Genomic DNA, 18,674 nt, shown 5'->3' on the forward strand with positions numbered 1-18,674 from the left:
TGAGATTAACAGAATGTATTTGTAATTAAGCTTCTTATGAATGCTTTAATGATGGTGGATATAATTTTATGCTAAACCAGCCTTATTCTTTAAAGTTTTATTACTCATCAGTGTCAGTACCAGCCTTGGGATCCCCACAAGCTTTGCTGTGTGCCTCCCAGAAAAACTCTGGATCGCTGATGGGAGGAGAGCAGCTCCAAAACACCCTTGTCACCCACTGTGGAAGAGATCCCTCGCCCTCCATGTGGAGGGAGCAGAGCAAATACCAGCCTGGTCCATCCCAGCTGCACCTTCCCCCTCTGTTGGCCAGTGCTGGGGTGGGACTGATGGGCCCGTGACCTCTGGAGATGTGGTGATGATTCAGGAGCTGCTCCAAAGAGCTCTGCTTTGTTGCACCTTGGGCACCATCCACTGTCCTGCTCATAAACATTATGGCACAGGATCCATGGGAATGGAGCTGTCCTGCTGCCTGCTGGAAGATTTGGCTCCTGGATTTGCTCCATCACCAGTGTTGGACCATGGGAGTGAGGGCACCGGCTGCCGACAGCTCTTCAAGGACTTGGGATGGGATCCATGGTTCCTCTTGGCCTCCAAGGCTGCAGAGAGCCACTTCTGTTTTCCACTGGACCTACAAAAAGGCTGTGGGATGTTGCCTGCCAGTCCAGCCAAGGACAAGGAGCGATTTGCTTTGGGGTTGAGTCCGGGTCAGTTGGCTCTGGATGAAGTTCCTGCCTCAGCTGTGAATGGCGAGGACTTGGCATGGCCTGTGTTCCCCTGTGCTGCTGGGAAATGGGCTCTTCCCCTTTCTTGCATGTTGTACAAGCTTTGCTGGTACACTGACAAAAGGAAATGAAGAAACCACTCATCTCCAGCAGCTGCTTCACCCAGACATGAGAACGTTGGTTTGCTCAGAGCCTGTCTCTTCAGGGTTACCAATTTGTTGTAGTATCTTTGTCTTCCTATATGATCCACTCTTTGTGCATTTAAACTGGTGTTCTTTAACACTGCATTTAAGTGATTTGGCATTTAATTTCTGGGGGAAAAGTGGACAGGAGGAGAAGGTGCTTAGTGGGACTCAGGACTGTTGGGACTTTGGTACTTGAAGGAGAGCAGGGTTTTGGCTGATTTTGGCTTGCATGGCTGAAAGTTTCAAGTCCTTGGTAAATCCTCCTAAGTCTTGTGTGAACTTGCTCATCCCTTGCACTGACCCTGAGACTTGGACCTGCCTGAGACTAAACCCAAGAGCAGCCCCCATTTTTTGAGATCAGCCTGTTCAAGATATTGTGTATTTAAAACATTGTTCTTGCAGGCAGTAAGTTTGGGGGCAGCAGTTCCTCCCTTTCAGGGCTGCTGTTCACCTGCAGTGAGTTACTGCAGAGCTGAGCACAACTGTTTGGACTGCACCAGGAGCATGCTGGTTAAAAGCAGGGTGGGTGAAAAGTGAGGATCCTCATTAGCAGCATTCTCATGGTGGTGCCTGAAGAGCACTGTTGGGTTTCAGTGCAGTTCCAGAGGTTCCTGTGCTGGAGCACTGTGCTATCCATAGATCTCTGCTCCTAGCAGATTTGTACAGCTGCATTTTTCCCCTTTTTAAATATAACTTGCATTTTGCTCTCAGGATTATTTTTAATAAAAACAGCTGTCCTCAGTCACGTGAGAAAGCAACATGAAAGTTTGCTGAGCTCAGCCAAGCTCTGGCTGTTGCTCTCCAGATGTGTGGAGGAAGCAAGTTCTCTAAGAGCTGCTTGCCCTGCTTTGAATCCAGCCTAAGGACAGATTTCTTTTCCTTGAGGGAGGGAATACCACCAAGTGAGAGCAATAACTTTGTGACTTTTCTACTTGCAGCCTGTTAGGAGGGAGCAGGGCAGCACCAACACAGCTTGTCTTGCTTTTCCCAGCTGGTGTGTGCAGTGGGAATGTCCTCCAGCACATCATCACTTCAAATCACAGAATTAGTGAGTTTGGAAAAGACCTTTAGGATTGTCAAGTCAAATCCATCAAGATTTCAAATCCCCGTTGACCTGAGTGTTAAAACAGCCCATAGGGACCAGTGGTTTGGGTTTTCTAATGGGATTTTCCCAGTGGGAAGTCAGGAGTTGCTCATTCTCTTTCAGGGCTCCCAGACTTCTGCTTTGGAGCTGTGTTGAGTCAGTGCAGAGGAGGGCAGAGCAGACAGGCTGTGTTCAAGGCCTGGATGTGCCTCAATGCACGGGGTCCACGTTCTGGTGTTCCCTGGAGGGCTCGTGGGCAGTGAATCCAGCTTGGTACAGCTGTGGATCAACAATGAGGATACTGGCAGGACTCAGGGCAGCTCCTCAGAATGGTCTGGAGGGGAGATGTGTCCTCACCATGTGCAGGGCTGGCCTTCCTCAGGACAGATTCTTCTGGGATTCCTTGAGGTTTTTGGAGCCAAGGATGACCTATCTTTGTTATTTTTTAACTCTCGGTGAATGCTTGTTCTAAGGATTTGGGTTCTTTCACAAAGCACAATTAACTCTTGGATCCCCTGGAGCCTTTTTCCTGCCTGACCATGAAGGGAAACCTGCCCCAGGTTCCTGCTGCGTTGTCACAGCAGCTGGGGACATGTGTCTGCTCCTGGAAAGCTCTAATCCACCCTCTGCCCAGTGAAACTTCCCTTAAATAACCTAATAACCTTATAACTCTTTTTTTTTTCTCTTTTTTTTTTTTTTCCTCTGTAGCTGTTGCCTCTTTGAGGGGAAAAACAAGGGAGCCAGGGTGGGTCTGCTCAGCTCTTGTGACCCTTCAGTGTTTTTGGGGGAACGTTTATTTTGCTGAAATCTGGAAGTGCCAACTTGTTCCTGTCCAGTGGCTAAACTTAAATATCTGCATTTTAAGCCCTGAAAGCATGTTTGGTTTAGAAGGACACTGACTTTCCAGCTACAGAAAGGGGTTTTTGGTGGGAATATTGGAATTTTTATTTAGTTTTGTTCCTAGAAGAGCAGCCCTGCAAAGCTGCATGGAGTCTCCTGTCAGCACTAACACAAATGAGGGAATGAGCCCCTGCCCTTGTTTAATCCCATAGTTATCCTTGGAATCAGCAGCTCCCAGTTCCTCTCTCCACCCTGGGTTAAACATCCCACAACTGTGCCATGGGCAGAATTTTAAGCAATGGGTGGGAAATAGTTTTTAAACCTTGGAATGTTTATTTCCTAAGGCCTAGCTCTTACAATGCTTGAGAAGGGCAAAATCCATTTCTGGGGGAAGGAAAAGATGTTGGAATTTCTTTTCCCAGTTTTGCAGTCTGTGTCCTGTGATCTGGTGGTTCTCTTTCAGGGACTGGATTCAAGCTGTGTTGCTGGGTCCTTGTGAGGTTTTGTTTCTAAAGAGGAAACTCTACTGGTTTCTCCTGGGAAATGCAGGAGGAGGGAGGGGAGGTGGAAAGAATTGAGTTGGATTGTGATGTTAGGTATTTTATGGTTGGTTCTGCAGTGTGTGGTGGCACTTCTGCTGCAGATCAGGGAAATGACCCAGAAGACACATCATGTGTTGTTTACCGTGGAATCCCAGAATGGTTTGGGTTGGAAGGGGCCTTAAACCTATTTCTTTCCATCCATTCCATGGGCAGGGTCACCTGCCACTAGCCCAGGTTGCTCCAAGCCCTGTCCAACCTGGCCTTGGACACTTCCAGGGTTGGGGCAGCCACAGGCGTTGGAGCCAAGCAGAAAGAAAATGAAGTTTTTTGTTCCTTCTGGAAGAGCTGTCTGCTCTGGGGAGCTGCTGTGGGCTCTCAGGTGTGAGTGCCAGGGCTGGGGGCTCAGTGCCTGGTGGAGATAACACCAGGATTTGCTGGGACAACAACTTGGTGGCAGCTCCAGCTGCTGTGAGTCCAGCAGCTCCCTGTGGCCCTGGCATTGCCCCGCGGGGGCCACACGTGTGGCCTTTCCCAGGCCTGTCGGGCTGTGCCACGTTTGCTTTTGCTTGGCTTTATAAAAGAGGAGGTGCAGGAGCTTCCTCTGCTCCTTCCCAGACTCTGCCCCCAGCACAGCCTTCGCTATGGATGGCTTGAATGTCTCCATTGCTTTTTTCTTCCTGGTTTTTGGGCTGTGCCAGGTGCTCAGGTGGCTTTCCAAGAGGCTTCTGTCCCCTGGGACGCATGGCTGCCTTGCCAGGGAATTTGCTGGCTCCTTCCAGCTGTGCACGAGCTGCCTGGAGCTGAGGATGCTGATGGACATCGGCCCCTGGGGTGGTGGCTTTGGCCTGGACGTGCTCCTGACCCTCCTCTTCCTCCTCTCCGCTGTCCATGGCGCCTCTTTGGACGGAGCATCCGCCAACCCGACCGTGTCCCTGCAGGAGTTCCTGCTCCTGGAGTCCAGCCTGGCAGCCACAGCAGCCAAGCTGCTGGCCCAGGGTGGGGGTGCAGGGGCAGGCTGGGCTCTCACCCGGCTCTACTGGTCCTGGGAGCTGAGCCAGCTGCACTTCATCCAGAGCCTGATCGCGCCCGAGTGCAGCTCCTCCATCCGCGCCTCCCTGCCCCACGCTGCCTTCCTGGAGGGCTCCTGCTCCTTCCTGTTCCACCTTGTTCTCCTCAAGGTGCGACAGAGTCACCCCCTGTACCGGGTCCCTGCGCTGGCAGCCACTGTCACCTTCCTGACCTATGCAGGTGAGCAGTGCTGGTGTTTCTTCTCCCCAGTTATTTGGAAAAGTGCCTCATTTGTGGGGGTGGAATAGCCCCGTTTTTCATCTTCCAGGACTGGAGAGGTAGGGGTTAACAAGGTAATGACTACTAAGGTGCTTGTTTTCTGTTCCGTTGGGGAGTGTTCATTTTGGGATGAAGATGACTGTAGCTATGATATTTTTTTTGCTAGGATTTTTCCTTCCTGAGGAGCTGGGAGCCCCAGGACAGAAATGTAAACAATAACTATCTGCTGCTAAGGAATGCAACAGGTGCCTCTGTGACTGGTGCTGTTAGTTGTTTCTAATTAAGAGCCAATCACAGATGCAGCTGCATCAGACTCTGAGAGTCACAAGATTTTGTTATGCATTCTATTCTTCTTGTTCTTTCAAGCCTTCCGATGATCTTTTTCTCTCTGTTCTTTTAGTATAGTTTTAATGTATTTTAATATAATATATATCTTAAGATAATAAATCAGCCTTCTGAAATGGAGTCAAGCCTTGTGTCTCCACACATGGGGAGTCCTCAAGAGATGGCAGTTTGGGCTCCAGGTGAATTTGTCTCACAGCCATAGCTCAAGACTGGGATCACCTCCCTGGAACCTCCCCTGCTGCAATCCCTCAGTCCTGCACTGAGCTTTCCTGCTTCCCACAAAGCTCGGGGTGACCAGGGTGGGATTTCCCCTACCCGAGAAGGCAGGCAGGAGGGGTCTCAGCCCTCTGTCAGTGTTCCAGAGGATGCAGTGGGACTGTTGGCCATGTTTCTCTTCCCACACAGCCGGACCGTACACGGGGGCCTTCTTCAACCCTGCCCTGGCCACAGCCACCACCTTCCACTGCTCGGGGAGCAGCTTCTGGGACTACATCCAGGTGTACTGGCTGGGGCCCCTCGCAGGTGAGACCTTCCCAGGGGGCAGGAGCTGGCACAGGGCAAGGCAGAAGTGCTGAGTGTAACGTGGACTGTTCTGGCAAAGGGCTGAACTTGGGGGTGCCAGTGGCAAGTGTCACTTTTCATCCTGCCTCCTTGACTCTGGGGTCATCTCTTTGCTATCCAATTTTTAAAAATCCAACTTCTGCGTGGTACAAGGGCAGACACCTCCCTGAAGCAAGAGTCTGGGGGAGGTTTAGCAAAGGTGTTTCAGGGCAGTGGCAGGCTGAGCTACGCTTTGAGGCTGTCCCCAGCTCCGGCGTGGTCATGGTGAGCTGGATGTGAGCTGAGAGTGGAGCCAGGTGAGGGTCGGGCTCTGCCACCAGGTAACTCTGATGGGACAAGAGGAAACGGCCTCGAGTTGCCCCAGGGGAAGTTTAGGTTGGGTATTGAGAAAATTTCTTCCCTGAAGGGTGGTCAGGCACTGGCACCCTGCTGAAGGCAGTGGTGCAGATGCCATCCCTGCAGGGATTTAAAAACCTGGATGTGGCCCTTGGGTCATGACCAAGGGTGACCTTGGCAACACTGAGGGAATGGCTGGGCTCGATGGGCTCAGAGGACTTTTCCAACCTTAATTACTCTCTGCTAGAGAACTAGCACATCCCCTTCTCTGCCAGAGAACTGGGGTGGTCAAAACAAGTATTTGTTAATTTAAGGACAGAGTGGTAAATTCTCCTTAAAGCGGTACAGCAAGGGTCCCTCAGCTCTCAGTGGGGATTTCAGCGGTGCTGAGCTGCCTTTTGGTCACGGTGAGGGTTGTGACAAGGAGCCAAACCAGCTGCTGAGCTGTGGGGAGGGTGGAGATGCTCCACACAGCACTCGGAAGGGGTCTGTGCTCTCATTCCAGGGATGCTCGCTGCCCTCCTGCTGTTCCAGGGCAACATCCCACGCCTCTTCCAGAAAAACCTCCTCTACAGCCAGAAGAGCAAGTACAAGGTGCCCAAGGCAAAGGTGACAGCGCAGGTGGAGGGTGACAAACCACAGAAGAAGAAGAAAGGAGGGAAGAGCAAGTCGGAGCCCCGTGCCTGAGCCCAGGGGTCCTGGCAGCCCTTTTCCTGGGAAAGGGTTTCCCGGTGTGCAGGATTTTGCAGCTCGTTCAGTCCTTAAAGCATCACAAAGGAATCCTCGCGGGATGCCCGAGCCCCTGAGCTCCTTTGGGAATTGCTTCAAAAGCCTCCCTGGAGAGTTCGAACTGTTTCAAGCCCACACTGCTGCCTCAGAGAGAAAACACGGAACACTTTTGCATAAATTGCTGGTTGTCTTGTACTGCCAGGAATTACAGAGAGCTGGGACCGTTCCACGGGCAGGCTTGAGCAACCCGGGGTTATTGCATCGTGCAATGCCTGCAATAACCCCACTGGGTCTCTTGCAGCCCTAAAAACCAAGGATAAGCCAGTAACTGCCTTGGGCACGGCATGGGCTTTGATCTTTTCAGTTACGAATGGAAACTTGTTAAAAATTGGTGGGGTTTGAGTTAAACTTGGCCTGAAGTCCTTGAAATGCACAGGCTGAACCTGGCAAGTCTTGGAGAGGAATTAAAAGTGCTCCAAGGCAAGAGAATTCACTGGCCACGGGAGAAGCTGCTTCTCTGGGGATGTGCTTAGCCTGGGTTTGGGTGCTGTAAAGCATCAAGAGATGGTGTACAAAGAAAAAAAAAAGAGACCCAGGCAGCTGCTGTGCATCCCTGGGCTCTGCTCCATGACTATGTGAAATACTCCTAACCATAAAATTACAGTTTGTGGGGAAAAAAAAAAAAAAAAAGCCGTGGTTGGCATTTGGGTGAGTGATGTCATTCCTGGGAGCCCTGCTGGGAGACATCCCTGAAAATGGGAGTCACTGTGATGCCCAAGCCACCTCTGCCCTGCTCTGGAAAGGGGGAAACACCTCCTGGAAATGGGGATCCTCCCCCCCAGGCTGTGCTGGGGCCAGGGCACCCCATGGGAGCTGCACCCTGGGGGACAGCACAGGGAGATTGTGATGCTCTGGCTGTTCCAGCATCTCTGCCCTGGCTCAGATTCCTGACAGGAATGACCTGCTCCTATTTCCTGAGGTGCAAACAGGGAATAAGCAAGTGGCACCCAATGGAAACCTGGAGTGGAGGTGTCGGGTGCAGGTTTGGTACCCAGTGTCCCGCCCTGCTCCTCCGTCCACTCTGCTGTGTCCATGGGGAGACAACCCCAGGATGCTGCATGGCCTCTGGGCTGCCCATCCCATTGATTTCCTCTGGGATTGCCCTCTGGAGGCACCTGCAGGACCCCCAGACCTCTGACGCCATGAGCCCACCCCACATCCCAGCAGGAGAAACGAGGGAAGGGATGGACACAGCCATACACGGGTGTGCCCCAGAGGTGAAACTCCATGGAACCCCAAAGCCATGGAGCAAAATCCCCAAATGGTGCCCTCTCCTTGTGCCTGGCTGGATGCTTGGCACTGCCCCAGGAAGGGCACTGGGAGCACAGTCTGGCTTTTTTCTGGTTAAACTGAGCAGGAGACCTTTGGGTGGGAGATGAAACCTTTGAGACTCTGCACCTGCCCCAGGGACACCCTGGGATGCTCAGATCTCCCTGGACGTTTTTTTCAGAACCTTTTTTCGTTTGGAAATCGTGCTGAAAAGCCAGAGATGGGGCCTCTGTTTATCCCAGCCGATTTGCTGGCTCTGCTTTTGATTCAAGGAGAAATGCAGGGTGAGAAAAGTCAGGCTGAGCTGCCCTCCAAAAACCATTCCTGTGGGATCTTTCCCAGGGCACAGGATATTCCTCTGGCAGCTCAGAGTGGTGGGTTGGGGTGTCTGGCTGCAGAGAGGTTCCTGAGATGTCTCCCTGTCGCACAGGGGTGGAACTTGAGTCTGACACTGCAGAACAGGATGCTGATCCTATAAATTCAGCATCCAAAGGCAACCTGTAACCACAGAGTCAGCACAAAATAATGCTGGGGGCTCCCTTTTTTCTGTTGTGTTTTTTTTTTTGTTGTTGTTGTTGTTGTTTGTTTTTTGGGTGGGTTTTTTTTGGTGGGTTTTTTTTGTTTGTTTGTTTGGGGTTTTTTTGTTTGTTTGGGGTTTTTTGGTAGTAGCTTTTTTGTTTTGTTTTGTTTGGGTTTTTTGGTAGGTTTTTTTGGTTGGTTGTTTTTTTGTGGGTTTTTTTTGGTTGTTTGTTTTGGGGGGCTTTTTTCGTAGTTTTTTTTTTTTTTTGATTGGTTCTGGTTTTTTTGGAGGGGTGGGGGATTGGTTGTTTTTTTCATTGGTTGGGGTTTTTTTTGTTTTATTTTGGGGCATTTTTGGTTTTTTTTCCCCCACTTTTCAGGACATATTAGGACATCTTCAGATATTTGGGGTGTGCTTCTGGGGCTTTTGGGGAGGTCGCCTACTGGGGCAGACTGATGTAATTAGCAGGAATTTAAGGAGTGACAGTGACCGTTGTTATTTTTAATTAAGGCGCTGCTTTTCCAGCATGGCAACATCAACGGAGCAGGGGCGAGGTGCAGCTGCACAGACAGACAGACGGACAGACTCGTTCCCACGCTGTAACTCAAACCCACAGCTCTTACAGCTTGGCCCTGTTCTCTCGCAGGTTGCAGGCTGATATTTGTGCTGCCCTCCTGGACCTGCTCCTCGCTGCTGGAGCCGGTGCTGTCCTGCGGCTCCAGCTGCTCTCTGGGGGGAATTCCTCCTGGAATTCCAAAGTCCTGTCCAGCCCCTGGGACCCGCTGTGCTGCCCGGAGCTTGTGCAGGGACAGGAGCGGAGGCTCTTGAGGGGCAGGAGTTCCTGAGGGGCAGGGGCTCCTGAGGGGCAGGAGTTCCTGAGGGGCAGGAGTTCCTGAGGGGCAGGGGCTCCTGAGGGGCAGAGGTTCCTGAGGGGCAGAGGAGCAGAGCGGGGCAGGGACAGAGATGCCCGGGCAGCACCCCCAGCCCCCAGCATGGCCGGGCCTCGCTGCCCTCAGCAGATGGAGGAGGATTCCGAGGCAGGAGGGCTCAGTTTCGGGCGGCCCGCAGCCGGCGCGGCGGGGCCCGGGAGGCAGCGGGCCGGGGGCTCTCGGGGGGCGGCGGCGGGAACTGCTTCTTGTACAGGAGGCTGCTGTACTGCAGCTCCGGCGTCACCAGCCGCCGGCAGGTCCGCTCCAGCTCCTGAGGCAAGCCCTGCTTGAGGTTGTAGCCCAGGATCCTGGCCCCGCCGTGCTGCAGCGGCCGCAGGGAAGAGTCCTTGATGTCCTTGGGGGCCACGCTGCCCGTGCCCTGCAGGCAGGCCCGGGCCAGCTCCGCCTGCCGCCGCCGCAGCGCCCGCACCTCCCGCCCCAGGCGCTCCCGGCCGATGTGGCGGTCGATCCTTTCCCAAAAAGTCCTGTTAAAGTGCGTGTAGATTTCCCAGTCCAGCCTGTTCCAGGCCTTCAGCTTCTCCACCACGGAGTCCGCGAGCGGGGACTTGGTGCTGCTGTCCCTGATGTTGAGTGGGAAGGAGACGACGCTGTCCAGGTCCCAGCACAGCATCTCCTTCAGCAGCACCATGGACTCGTCGAAGTACTCGGAGATGAGCAGGAAGTCGAAGGACGCCTCGATGGCCCTCAGCATGAGCTGCACCCGCTCGGGGGACACGTCTCCGTCGGGGTTGAAGCCGAAGTCGAAAGTCATGAGGTTCCTGGCGTAGTGGCGGTCGCCGCTGGTGGGGTCGTAGTAGCGCCAGGGCTGGCTGAGGAACTCCTGCAGGCTGCGGACGCGCGAGAAGGCCGACGCGCCCTTGTAGTACACGAAGGAGGACTCCATCAGCTGCACGGGGTTCCTCAGGATGGAGAAGTACACGGCAGAGCTGGGCACCACTTTCTGCACCTGCGGGGGAGCAAAAGGAGGGTTTGAAGGTGGGGCAGGGAGAAGGGGTCTGCTCGCCCACAGTGCTGGTGAGCAGAGGCAGCTGCTGGGGCTGGAGGTGGGGTGCTGGGGAGGATTTCAGGGTGCAGCCCATCAAAGGAGCTGTGGGGAGCTCCAGGAGAGTCACACGGGGAGAGCAGTGAGACCAGCTCCCCACAGTGTCACAGCTGTGTGGCCGGGCTGGGATGGAGATACTGCCCATCTCCTTCCCTCTCCCCATGTCCACCTGCCCTCAGGTGGCACCCAGAGGGGTGGATGCTGGGCACGGCTGACCTGAGTTGACACACTTTGGTTGTTCTCCTCTTGCAGCTGGTCCCCTCTGGGCCTGTCCAGGGAGCAGGACATGTCCCAGCGCCCACCAGACAAGAAAGAGATGAGAGTTGCTGGCTGCAACAAATGCTGTCTCCCACTTTGCCACGGCTCACAGCACATCAAACCTGCTCACGGAATCTCTCAGGAGGTGCCAGCAACATGCCAGATACCCGTGGGCAATCCTGACTCTCTTTAGTTCCTTTCTGCAGTTTATTTGCTTGACAGCTTCCCCTCCCTGTGCCCCATGAGCCCCTCTCACCATTCCCTGCCCATGCCCCCGAAGGGTGGCAGCTTTGCCCGTACCTCCGGCTGCAGGAACCGCATGTGGTGGCAGAGGATGTTGAAGCGCCGGGGGCTCAGAGGGGAGAAGCCCTGCACGAACCTGGCCAGGAAGTGGTGGGGGTAGTAGAGCTGGAAGCCCCCTCCCTGGGGGAAGGCGAAGGTGAGGTTGTGTGTCTCCCCGAAGCGGAACAGGATGTTCATGACGGTGCTGCTGGCGCTCTTGTGGACTTTCAGGAAAACAATGTCAGTCTTGGGCTTGCATGTCTTCCCTTGAGAGGTGACTCCTCTGGCCTGCTGACCTTCTCCAGCTATTACCTCCTTGACCTCAAAGGCTTCTGTCCAGCTTGGGAGAAATCCTGTCTCCAGGTCTGTTTTGTAAGAATCTTCTGCCTGCAGAGGTTGAGCTGAGTTTGGGATGGGCTGTGTGAATGAGATGCCCCACTCAGGCTGGGGAGAACCCACAGGTCGAGGCTGAGTCTGGCTCTGTACCTCCACCTGCACCATTCCAGGGGGGGACATTCCCCTCTGCTCCCCTGTGCTCAGCCTGTTTGCAAAGATGATGAACTTGCTGGTGACAGCTTCTGCCAAATCTGCTGCAACCCTCCCGGGAGGGCTTGGAGAAGGACTTTCTCTGGCTGCTTTTTCCAGGCTGGGAAGCTGGGGTTTCAGCTCCGTGGGTGACAGAGAGGTTCTCACCTTCTCGCTGCTCTCCCCAGGCTGCTGCATCCAGCGCTCCTCTTGGCTGCTTCCCAGGGGGGTCTCCTGCCTGAGGTACAGATGCATCCCAAAAACATCCTCAGTTGAAGCAGGGGCTGGCTCAGCTTCCCTGTGCCCCTGAGGGGAGTCATCCTCCCACAGCAGGTCGGGGCTGTGGAGGGCAGAGCTGAGCTCATGGCCCGTGGTCTGCTGCAGGCCACGCTCCAGCTCACACTGACAGCTCCTGTGATGGGGAGAACACAATGCTCAGCTGCAGGAGGTGGGAGGACAATGCAGAGGCAGCTCCTCTGCAGCCCAATGAACCCCCTGACCCCCCAAAGTCACCCCAAAACACATTCCCTCCTTTGCGTGGGGTGGGTGGCAGTGCTGATGGGCTTCACTGCTGCCCTGAGGGGTGGGGGTGGGTGTAAGAACTTGGGCTTGATCATCTTGGAGGTGCTTTACAACCTTAGTGATTCTATGAGGAGGAGAAGGACAGGTCAGCAGCGATGTGGCAGTGTCTCTGTCTTGCTGGAGCATGACAGGAAAGTGGAAGGGGCAGAGCAACAGGAGGCAAGGAGAGAGAAGAGCTGGTGGTCTGGAGAAGCTGGAGGAATGATTGCAAATAACCCCAGCCTGGGAGGACTGGGCTCAAGGGCTGTAGGGTTTGATGTGAGCCAGGACAAAGCCCCAAGCAGCCTTGTCTGACCCCAGGGTGGGCTCAGCTCTGGCCAGGGCACAGGGGTGAGATGTGGGACCCCCAGAGGGCCCTCTCTCACCTGGATTTTCCTCCCTGCCTAAGGAAGACCCTGCTGGGTGGTTTTCAGGAGGGCCCACCTCAGTGGCCAGCAGAAGGCTGGAGAATGAGGTGCAGGTGTATAATTCTGCTCAGGACCTACCCAGGAGGCTGCAGCTTCTCCACAACCTGAAGTGTGACCAGGAGGAGGACGAGGAGGCTGAAGGAGATCCAGAGCCGACCTGGCTGGCACCTGTAGATTGCACTCAGCTTCCTGCAAGGAAACAGACATTTGAGCCCATTTGTGGGGAGGAAGAACCAAGACCAGTGCTGTGTGTGTGAGGCAGGCGGGAATGGCGCCTTGAGGCTTTTTTATTTTTATCTTTATTTAAGGTAAGGTCACGTTTTCAGGGGCGGAAATGATGCAGAGGCAGCGATAACTGGGGAACCTCCAAGGCTGTGCCCCAGCACTGCAGCCTCATGGAAATTTCCAGATGGGCCACAGGCATTGTGCTGAAAAGCAAACAGTGATAACCACGGAATCCCTTGTCTGCTCAGGGACGCCTTCCTGGAGCAGCCTGAGCTCCCCCCAGGCAGCAGGAACAGGGCACTGCCTGTGTGTTCCCTGTCCTGCCATGCCAGGAAGGATCAGGATCTTGTCTTTATCAACATGGACAATGAAACTCTTTTTTCCCCTGCTCTCCCCACTCTCTGCTGCTGGACTGCCATCTGCACAGGCTCCAGCTGTGGCTGCAGATGTGATGCCACCATGAGGGCCCCAGCAGTGCTTGGATTTTAGTCTGATTTTAGCCGTGTCTGCAACAGCAGTGTGATTTCTTCAGGCCATCAGAATTCTGCTGTCAGGCTTTGGGTTGTGTATGGTGATGTTAAGGCCATGGAAATGCTGCCACAGGGCTCCTTCTCTTTGTAGGGCTTGCTGCAAACCCTGATGGAGCTTGATTGTAGCTTTAATCTTCAGTGGAATGGTCGATGGGCTGAATTTCCTGGAAAAAAGGATTTGTTTGTATTTTTCTTTTCACAGAAAGATTGTCCAGTCCCAGCAGATGTGACACTTGGAATGATGGGTTAGTGGTGGCCTTGGCAGTGTTGGGGGAAAGATTGGACTCGACGATCTTAGAGGGCTTTTGCAACCTGAATGGTTCCATTATTCTGCTGGGTTTTCCCCAGGGAGCTCATTGTTGCATTACAGGAGATGATTTGTCCTGAGGATCTGGTTAAACCCTTTGGGATTGGGCTCTGCTGTGGGGGAAGTCCAGCCAGTCAGCCCCAAGTGGCTGCTCTCCCCTCTCAGGGAGAGTCACAGGCAGCAAGGATCTAAATGGGAGGAATTAATGACAGCAGAAATTTGGGCAGAGCCTGCTTGGAAGCCGCATTCCACTGGCCAACCTGGGTTCATTGGCATTTCTGCCTTCCTGCAGTGGTCAGCTTTGGACCAAGACAGTGGGACAGGGACTGCACACACCTGCTGTCCCAGAGCTTCCTCACCTCCATGGTGCTTTGCCTGCTGCTCTGGGCAGTGCTGTGACACGTGGGAGCAGAGCTCTCTTGGTGAGACAGCAGTGACACAAACGTGGGCTGTCTGAAAGGGTCACGTGCATCCCACGGGTACAGGTCAGGAATTTAGGTTTGCTACTGAGAAACTGGCTTTGTTCCAGGAAAATCATCAGCTGCCATGATTAAGTAGTGGTTTGATAATGACAGCACTGCTTGCAGTGGTTGGATACTCAGGGACACAGTTCTGCCCTGCTCACAAAAATGTCCCTTCACTGAGCTGAAACTCCCAGCTCCTCCCAGGAGGATTTTAGTGTCTGCAGTACTCAGGACTGGAAAGGCTGGAGGTTTTAGGCCGTGACAGTGCTACTGAGGGTTCAGAAGGTGTCATTACTGCACGTGATTACTGCCCATCACAGCATCCCCAGTCCCCATGGCAACCTGCAGGTATCCACCTGGAGGCTCTTTGCCACTTGAGGAGCAGGCTGCCAAGCTCAGATGAAACAGAAGGCGGCAAATGCACGTGTGGGTCACTGCCTGGCCATGCCAGTAACACAAGGAGACCCTCATGAGATCAGAAATGAGATGTGACAAATGACAGAGCAGAAAAATGCCAGATGCTTAAACAGAGCTTAAAATGCCATGAGGTGTTAAAGAGGGAGGGTTGAAGCAGAGAGCTGAGGCTACCCCAGAGCTGGTGTGAATAGCTGGTGTTGAAATAACTCGTGGAAGATCAGAGAGACCACAGAGGGAGAAGGCAATGAGGAAGGAGATGCTTCAGAATGATTCCTCTGGATCTGGTTGGAGACTCAATCCAGCTCTCCCATCACTCCAGGCAAGGCTGGTCATCGTTTTGTCTGGCTGACCATAGTGAGACAAACAGCAATGAGGGAATGAAGAGCTGCACCACTGTGACATTTAGTGATACACACAAACTCTTGCAGGAGCACCCAGTAATGAAGGCAGAACAATGGAACACTTCCCCCCAGGCAGGGCTGGGGGCATCACCCTCTGCCACTCCCTTATCTGTATCTGGCCTTGCTTCCACAGAGGTCCTAAACTTTCAACCTGTGAGAATCTGTGAAAGATCCGGGTCCTGTGGCTCTTTTGAGGTGGTTGGTGTGTTGGTGCAACACCCAGCTGAGAACACACAACACGTGTTGGCCTGACATGTGCTGGGGCTGGCCAGGCTGGCACAAAGCCACAGCCTTTCCTTCCTCCTCTGGGCTGGCTCTGTGGGATACATGGACATCAAGGAGGGTGTGCTGAGAAAGTGGCTCAAATTGCCAAGAAGTTGCACTGAAGGCAGCAAAACATCCATTAAAAGGCACATGGTGCATGAGCAGCCCTTGTCTTGGAGGCTGGAGCAGGTTGGCAAGAGGTACCTGAACAACAAACCTTCAAAAGGCTCAGCTGCCCTCCGTGGGTAGCCCCTGCACAGCCTGCTCTCCATGTGCACACTGGGATGGGATCAGGGATGTGCATCTTGGGGCAGAGTTAAACACCTGAGACCAGAGCACCAGGAAGGTGTTGAGGCTGCACTTGGAGCCCTGCAGGGCGGATTGGGCTGAGAGAACCCAGCTCCTGCAGAGTCTTTGGAGATGCCTCCATCTGCAGGTAGGCTACAGCTAAAGAGCCCCCTCAGACCAGAGCCTGGGTGCTGTCACCTCCAGAAGTGACAAGAAGGGTGCAGAGCTGGATGCAGCACCCCAGAGATGCCTTTGGCTGCAAGGGCTCAGTGGAAGAGCCAGAGCAGCTGGATCCGCCTATGCTGGCTCAAGGAATTGAATCCAAACCTGATTATGGTCAAATCTTTGCAAGGGATGGTGCTTCAGCTGTCTCAGTGCCAGCCCCAGGAGGGGAGAGAGTGTTTTCAGCACAGCTGCAGATTTCCCCTCTGTTAATCCCCCCTTCTCCAAGCAGATCTTCCCTCCAACCTGTGCCCCTTCCCTGTCCACCCCAGAGACAAAAGCCCCAGCCAGGCTGGGTCTGTGGCTGGAAGTTTGGCCCTCAGGGTCCCAGCCAGCTGCAGGAGCTGCAGGAGGTGCTGAGGCTGAGCTCACCAGGCAGGTGAGTGGCAGAAAAAGATTTTACAGTTTTGCTGTGCCCAGGTATTCTCCAGGCAGTGAGTGAAGTTGCATAAGGAATTAATCTACACAGTATGTACACCAGCCACAGCCTGCTCCCTCTGACCAGTCACTGGAGCCAGTTTTTTTGGCAGTAAATGAGAAATTGGGCAGGATGCTCAGGTAGCACAGCAAGGGCACAATGGCACTGCCTGCCTGTGTCAGTGCCCTACACTTGACAGCTGGGTTGGGAATAACCCTGAGCCCTCCCACCCTGCAGCTCTCCCCCAGCCAAAGGGCTCTGCTGCAGAGTCAAGCCTTGCCCTTCCCTCATCCCTCCTGTCCAAACCAGAGCCTGTGGAAGAGGGCACCTCACCCTAGGGGCTGCCATGTGAAAAACTTGCACAGAGACACATTTCTGCTCCACATCTACTCCTCTGGTGAGCCCTCACCTGGGATGCTGCAGGAGGGATCAGCATCCCAGTGCCCTGCCAAGGTCTGTGCCATTCTCCTTCCTTTGTGGCAACAGCCTCACAAAAGATGCTGTTTTCCAGCTGCCCTTGGAGCATCACCAGAAGGGAAAATCCCCATCACCCCAGACTGCCCTGCAGTGATGAGGAGCAGAAACATCTGCCTGCCCATTCCCATCACCACTTCAACTGTTTCCCAGCGTGGAGGGATCTGCAAGGACATCAGCACATCACCTCCAGGGAGGACAGAAAGACAGTTTTACTTAGGGAAATAGTATTTTACTTAAATAAATAGGTAAAAATATTCCACTTACGTGATCAAATACCTCTTGAATTTCAGCATGGTGAGCTGGAGCCTTGGCTGGGAGCGGGTGGTTATCACCCGCCTGGGAGACTGGAAAGCAAACACCCAGAGCCTGGCTTGTGTGCTGTGGCCAGAGGCCCCTCCCCGGGGGGGGCACTGGGACACAGATCCTGTCAGACCTTCCCACCAGTGCCCTGTGCCTGCCCCAGGGAGTGCCCAGCCTCTGGGAGGGTGAGTGGCACCTTCACCCCTGCCACGTCACACAGAGCGTTGGGCACATTGTCAACCCATGGCAGTGTCCCTGCCTCACTCCTTGGTTTCACCCATGGCTGTTGGTGTTCCACTCTGACCCTCTCTTTTCCTTTCTCATGTCCTGATTTTGCCTCTTGACAAAGCTGAGGGCAGAGCTGGTTGTGCCTGCTGAGCTCTTGGCAATCCTAATGTCTCCAGGTCGGTGCTGCTCAGGCTCTGGGGTGGCTGAGTCACCCCTGCATGGCAGGGACCTTGTCCTCTCCAGTGCACCATGGCTCCATCTGGCTGGGCTGAGGGTGTGGCTGCCCCCAGCTCCCTCCTTTGATGGCTTGGGGAGCACGGGGGGCCAGTGTGAGGATGGCACATAAAGACATTGATGTGTGAAGTGGTGTCTGGAGAGGTGAATGGGATGAGGGGAAGCAAAGTTGTCATCCCCTCATGCTGGGCCTGTGCTGTGCCAGGATGACCAGCCCTGCCAGGAAGTCAGCTGGCTTCCAGGACCAGTGGGAAAGTGGTCACTGGGTCTGCTTCTGGGCAATGTAGGACAGCTCAGAGGAGGACAGGGAGGCTTCCCTCCACGATGGAGGTCCTTTGGCCACATCCTTCCCCTTCAAGGCTCATCCCAGCATCCTGCACAGCATCAGCCATGCCTTTGTGTGATGGGGCAGTTTGGCAGGGACTGTGTGCTTCTTCTGTTTGGGCACAGACTCCTGGAGTGGTGGGGATGTGGAGAGGGTGGCTGGGACATGGGACACGAGGGCCAGTGGCTCCAGCTGTGTCACACACAGTCTGCAGGAGCAGGTGCCCCATGTGCCAGCTGGCCCTGGAGGAGAGCACCTGGCCATGTGTGCTTTCCTTTGACCCGTGCCCACAGGGCTCAGGAAGTGCATAAAGGGTGGATAAATCACTTCCAGCCTGGACCTTGGCTCTCTGGAGGGACAGGAGGGCCCAGCTCCCTCCTTCCTTTGCCAGCAGGGAGGCAGCGTTCCCCTCACTCACCCTGGCACAGGCAGGTGCTGCCTCTCCCCGTCCACCTCATCAAAACCACAAGTTTGCTGTGGGGCTCTCGTGTTCTCCACCCATCCTGGGCTCCAGCTCTGTGCCCAGGCTGCCAGCTTCCCTGGGAGTCTGGGGCTGCCTGAGAGCCAAGCAAGAGCTTGCAGGGATCAAATCCTCTCTGGTGCAGGGGCTGAGGGTCAGGGCTTCTCCCCTCTGCTTCCCTCTGCACAGCCAGGCTCTGTGCATTCCAAGGCTGCTTGGGGTGGATGGTTGAGGGCTCTGTGAGCATCCCCCATGCAGGATCTCCAGGGAAAATCCTATTGCTGCAGGGCAGGGGACACCTTTGCTTGGGAGCATCCAGAGGCTCATCAACATGAGGGTGTCCAGACAGGCTTGGTCTTGCTCCTCTTTGGTTGTTTCCTCTTGCTTGATGGTCACTGGTGGGATTTGCCACTGCTCAGCTCACTTGTTTCCTTAAGGACAAACCCATTAGTCCATGGTGACCTCATGGAGGTCTGGTTTCCAAGATATCCTCTATTCCTGTCTCCAGCCTCTTCGAGGGCACAACTGGAGGCACCTGTGCAGGAAAAACTCAAGAGGCAAAGCTGTTTGTTCCTGCAGGAATGTGGT

The 18,674-nt window shown here is 54.3% G+C and overlaps 2 protein-coding genes across 2 annotated transcripts; one reads left to right on the plus strand and one right to left on the minus strand.

The window, feature by feature from the left end:
• The first annotated feature begins 63 nt into the window (after window positions 1–63).
• On the plus strand, window positions 64–7,301 carry LOC120511176 (aquaporin-12-like). Its single transcript, XM_039727897.1, has 3 exons — window positions 64–4,621; window positions 5,411–5,527; window positions 6,408–7,301. The coding sequence occupies exons 1-3, from the start codon at window positions 4,015–4,017 to the stop codon at window positions 6,587–6,589; spliced, it is 906 nt and encodes a 301-aa protein (XP_039583831.1). The 5' UTR covers window positions 64–4,014; the 3' UTR covers window positions 6,590–7,301.
• Window positions 7,302–9,502: 2,201 nt separating this feature from the next.
• Window positions 9,503–13,953, minus strand: LOC120511185 (galactose-3-O-sulfotransferase 2-like). Its single transcript, XM_039727922.1, has 4 exons — window positions 13,925–13,953; window positions 12,605–12,715; window positions 11,031–11,949; window positions 9,503–10,376 (listed from the first exon to the last, which is right to left on the minus strand). Exons 1-4 carry the CDS (start codon window positions 13,951–13,953, stop codon window positions 9,528–9,530), a joined length of 1,908 nt encoding a protein of 635 aa, XP_039583856.1. The 3' UTR covers window positions 9,503–9,527.
• Window positions 13,954–18,674: the final 4,721 nt, after the last annotated feature.

Source organism: Passer montanus, unplaced genomic scaffold (genome assembly GCF_014805655.1).
Source record: "Passer montanus isolate IOZ18808 unplaced genomic scaffold, ASM1480565v1 scaffold63, whole genome shotgun sequence".
NCBI classification, from domain to species: Eukaryota; Metazoa; Chordata; class Aves; order Passeriformes; family Passeridae; genus Passer; species Passer montanus.

Coding starts and splice junctions, on each gene's coding strand:
- LOC120511176 (XM_039727897.1), top strand. CDS start 4,015: ATGGATGGCTTGAATGTCTCCATTGCTTTTTTCTTCCTGGTTTTTGGG. Junction 4,622..5,410: donor CACCTTCCTGACCTATGCAG/GTGAGCAGTGCT, acceptor CTTCCCACACAG/CCGGACCGTACACGGGGGCC. Junction 5,528..6,407: donor CTGGCTGGGGCCCCTCGCAG/GTGAGACCTTCC, acceptor CTCTCATTCCAG/GGATGCTCGCTGCCCTCCTG.
- LOC120511185 (XM_039727922.1), bottom strand. CDS start 13,953: ATGGAGGTGAGGAAGCTCTGGGACAGCAG. Junction 11,950..12,604: donor GAGAAGCTGCAGCCTCCTGG/GTAGGTCCTGAG, acceptor TCCCCATCACAG/GAGCTGTCAGTGTGAGCTGG. Junction 10,377..11,030: donor TGCGGTTCCTGCAGCCGGAG/GTACGGGCAAAG, acceptor GCTCCCCCGCAG/GTGCAGAAAGTGGTGCCCAG.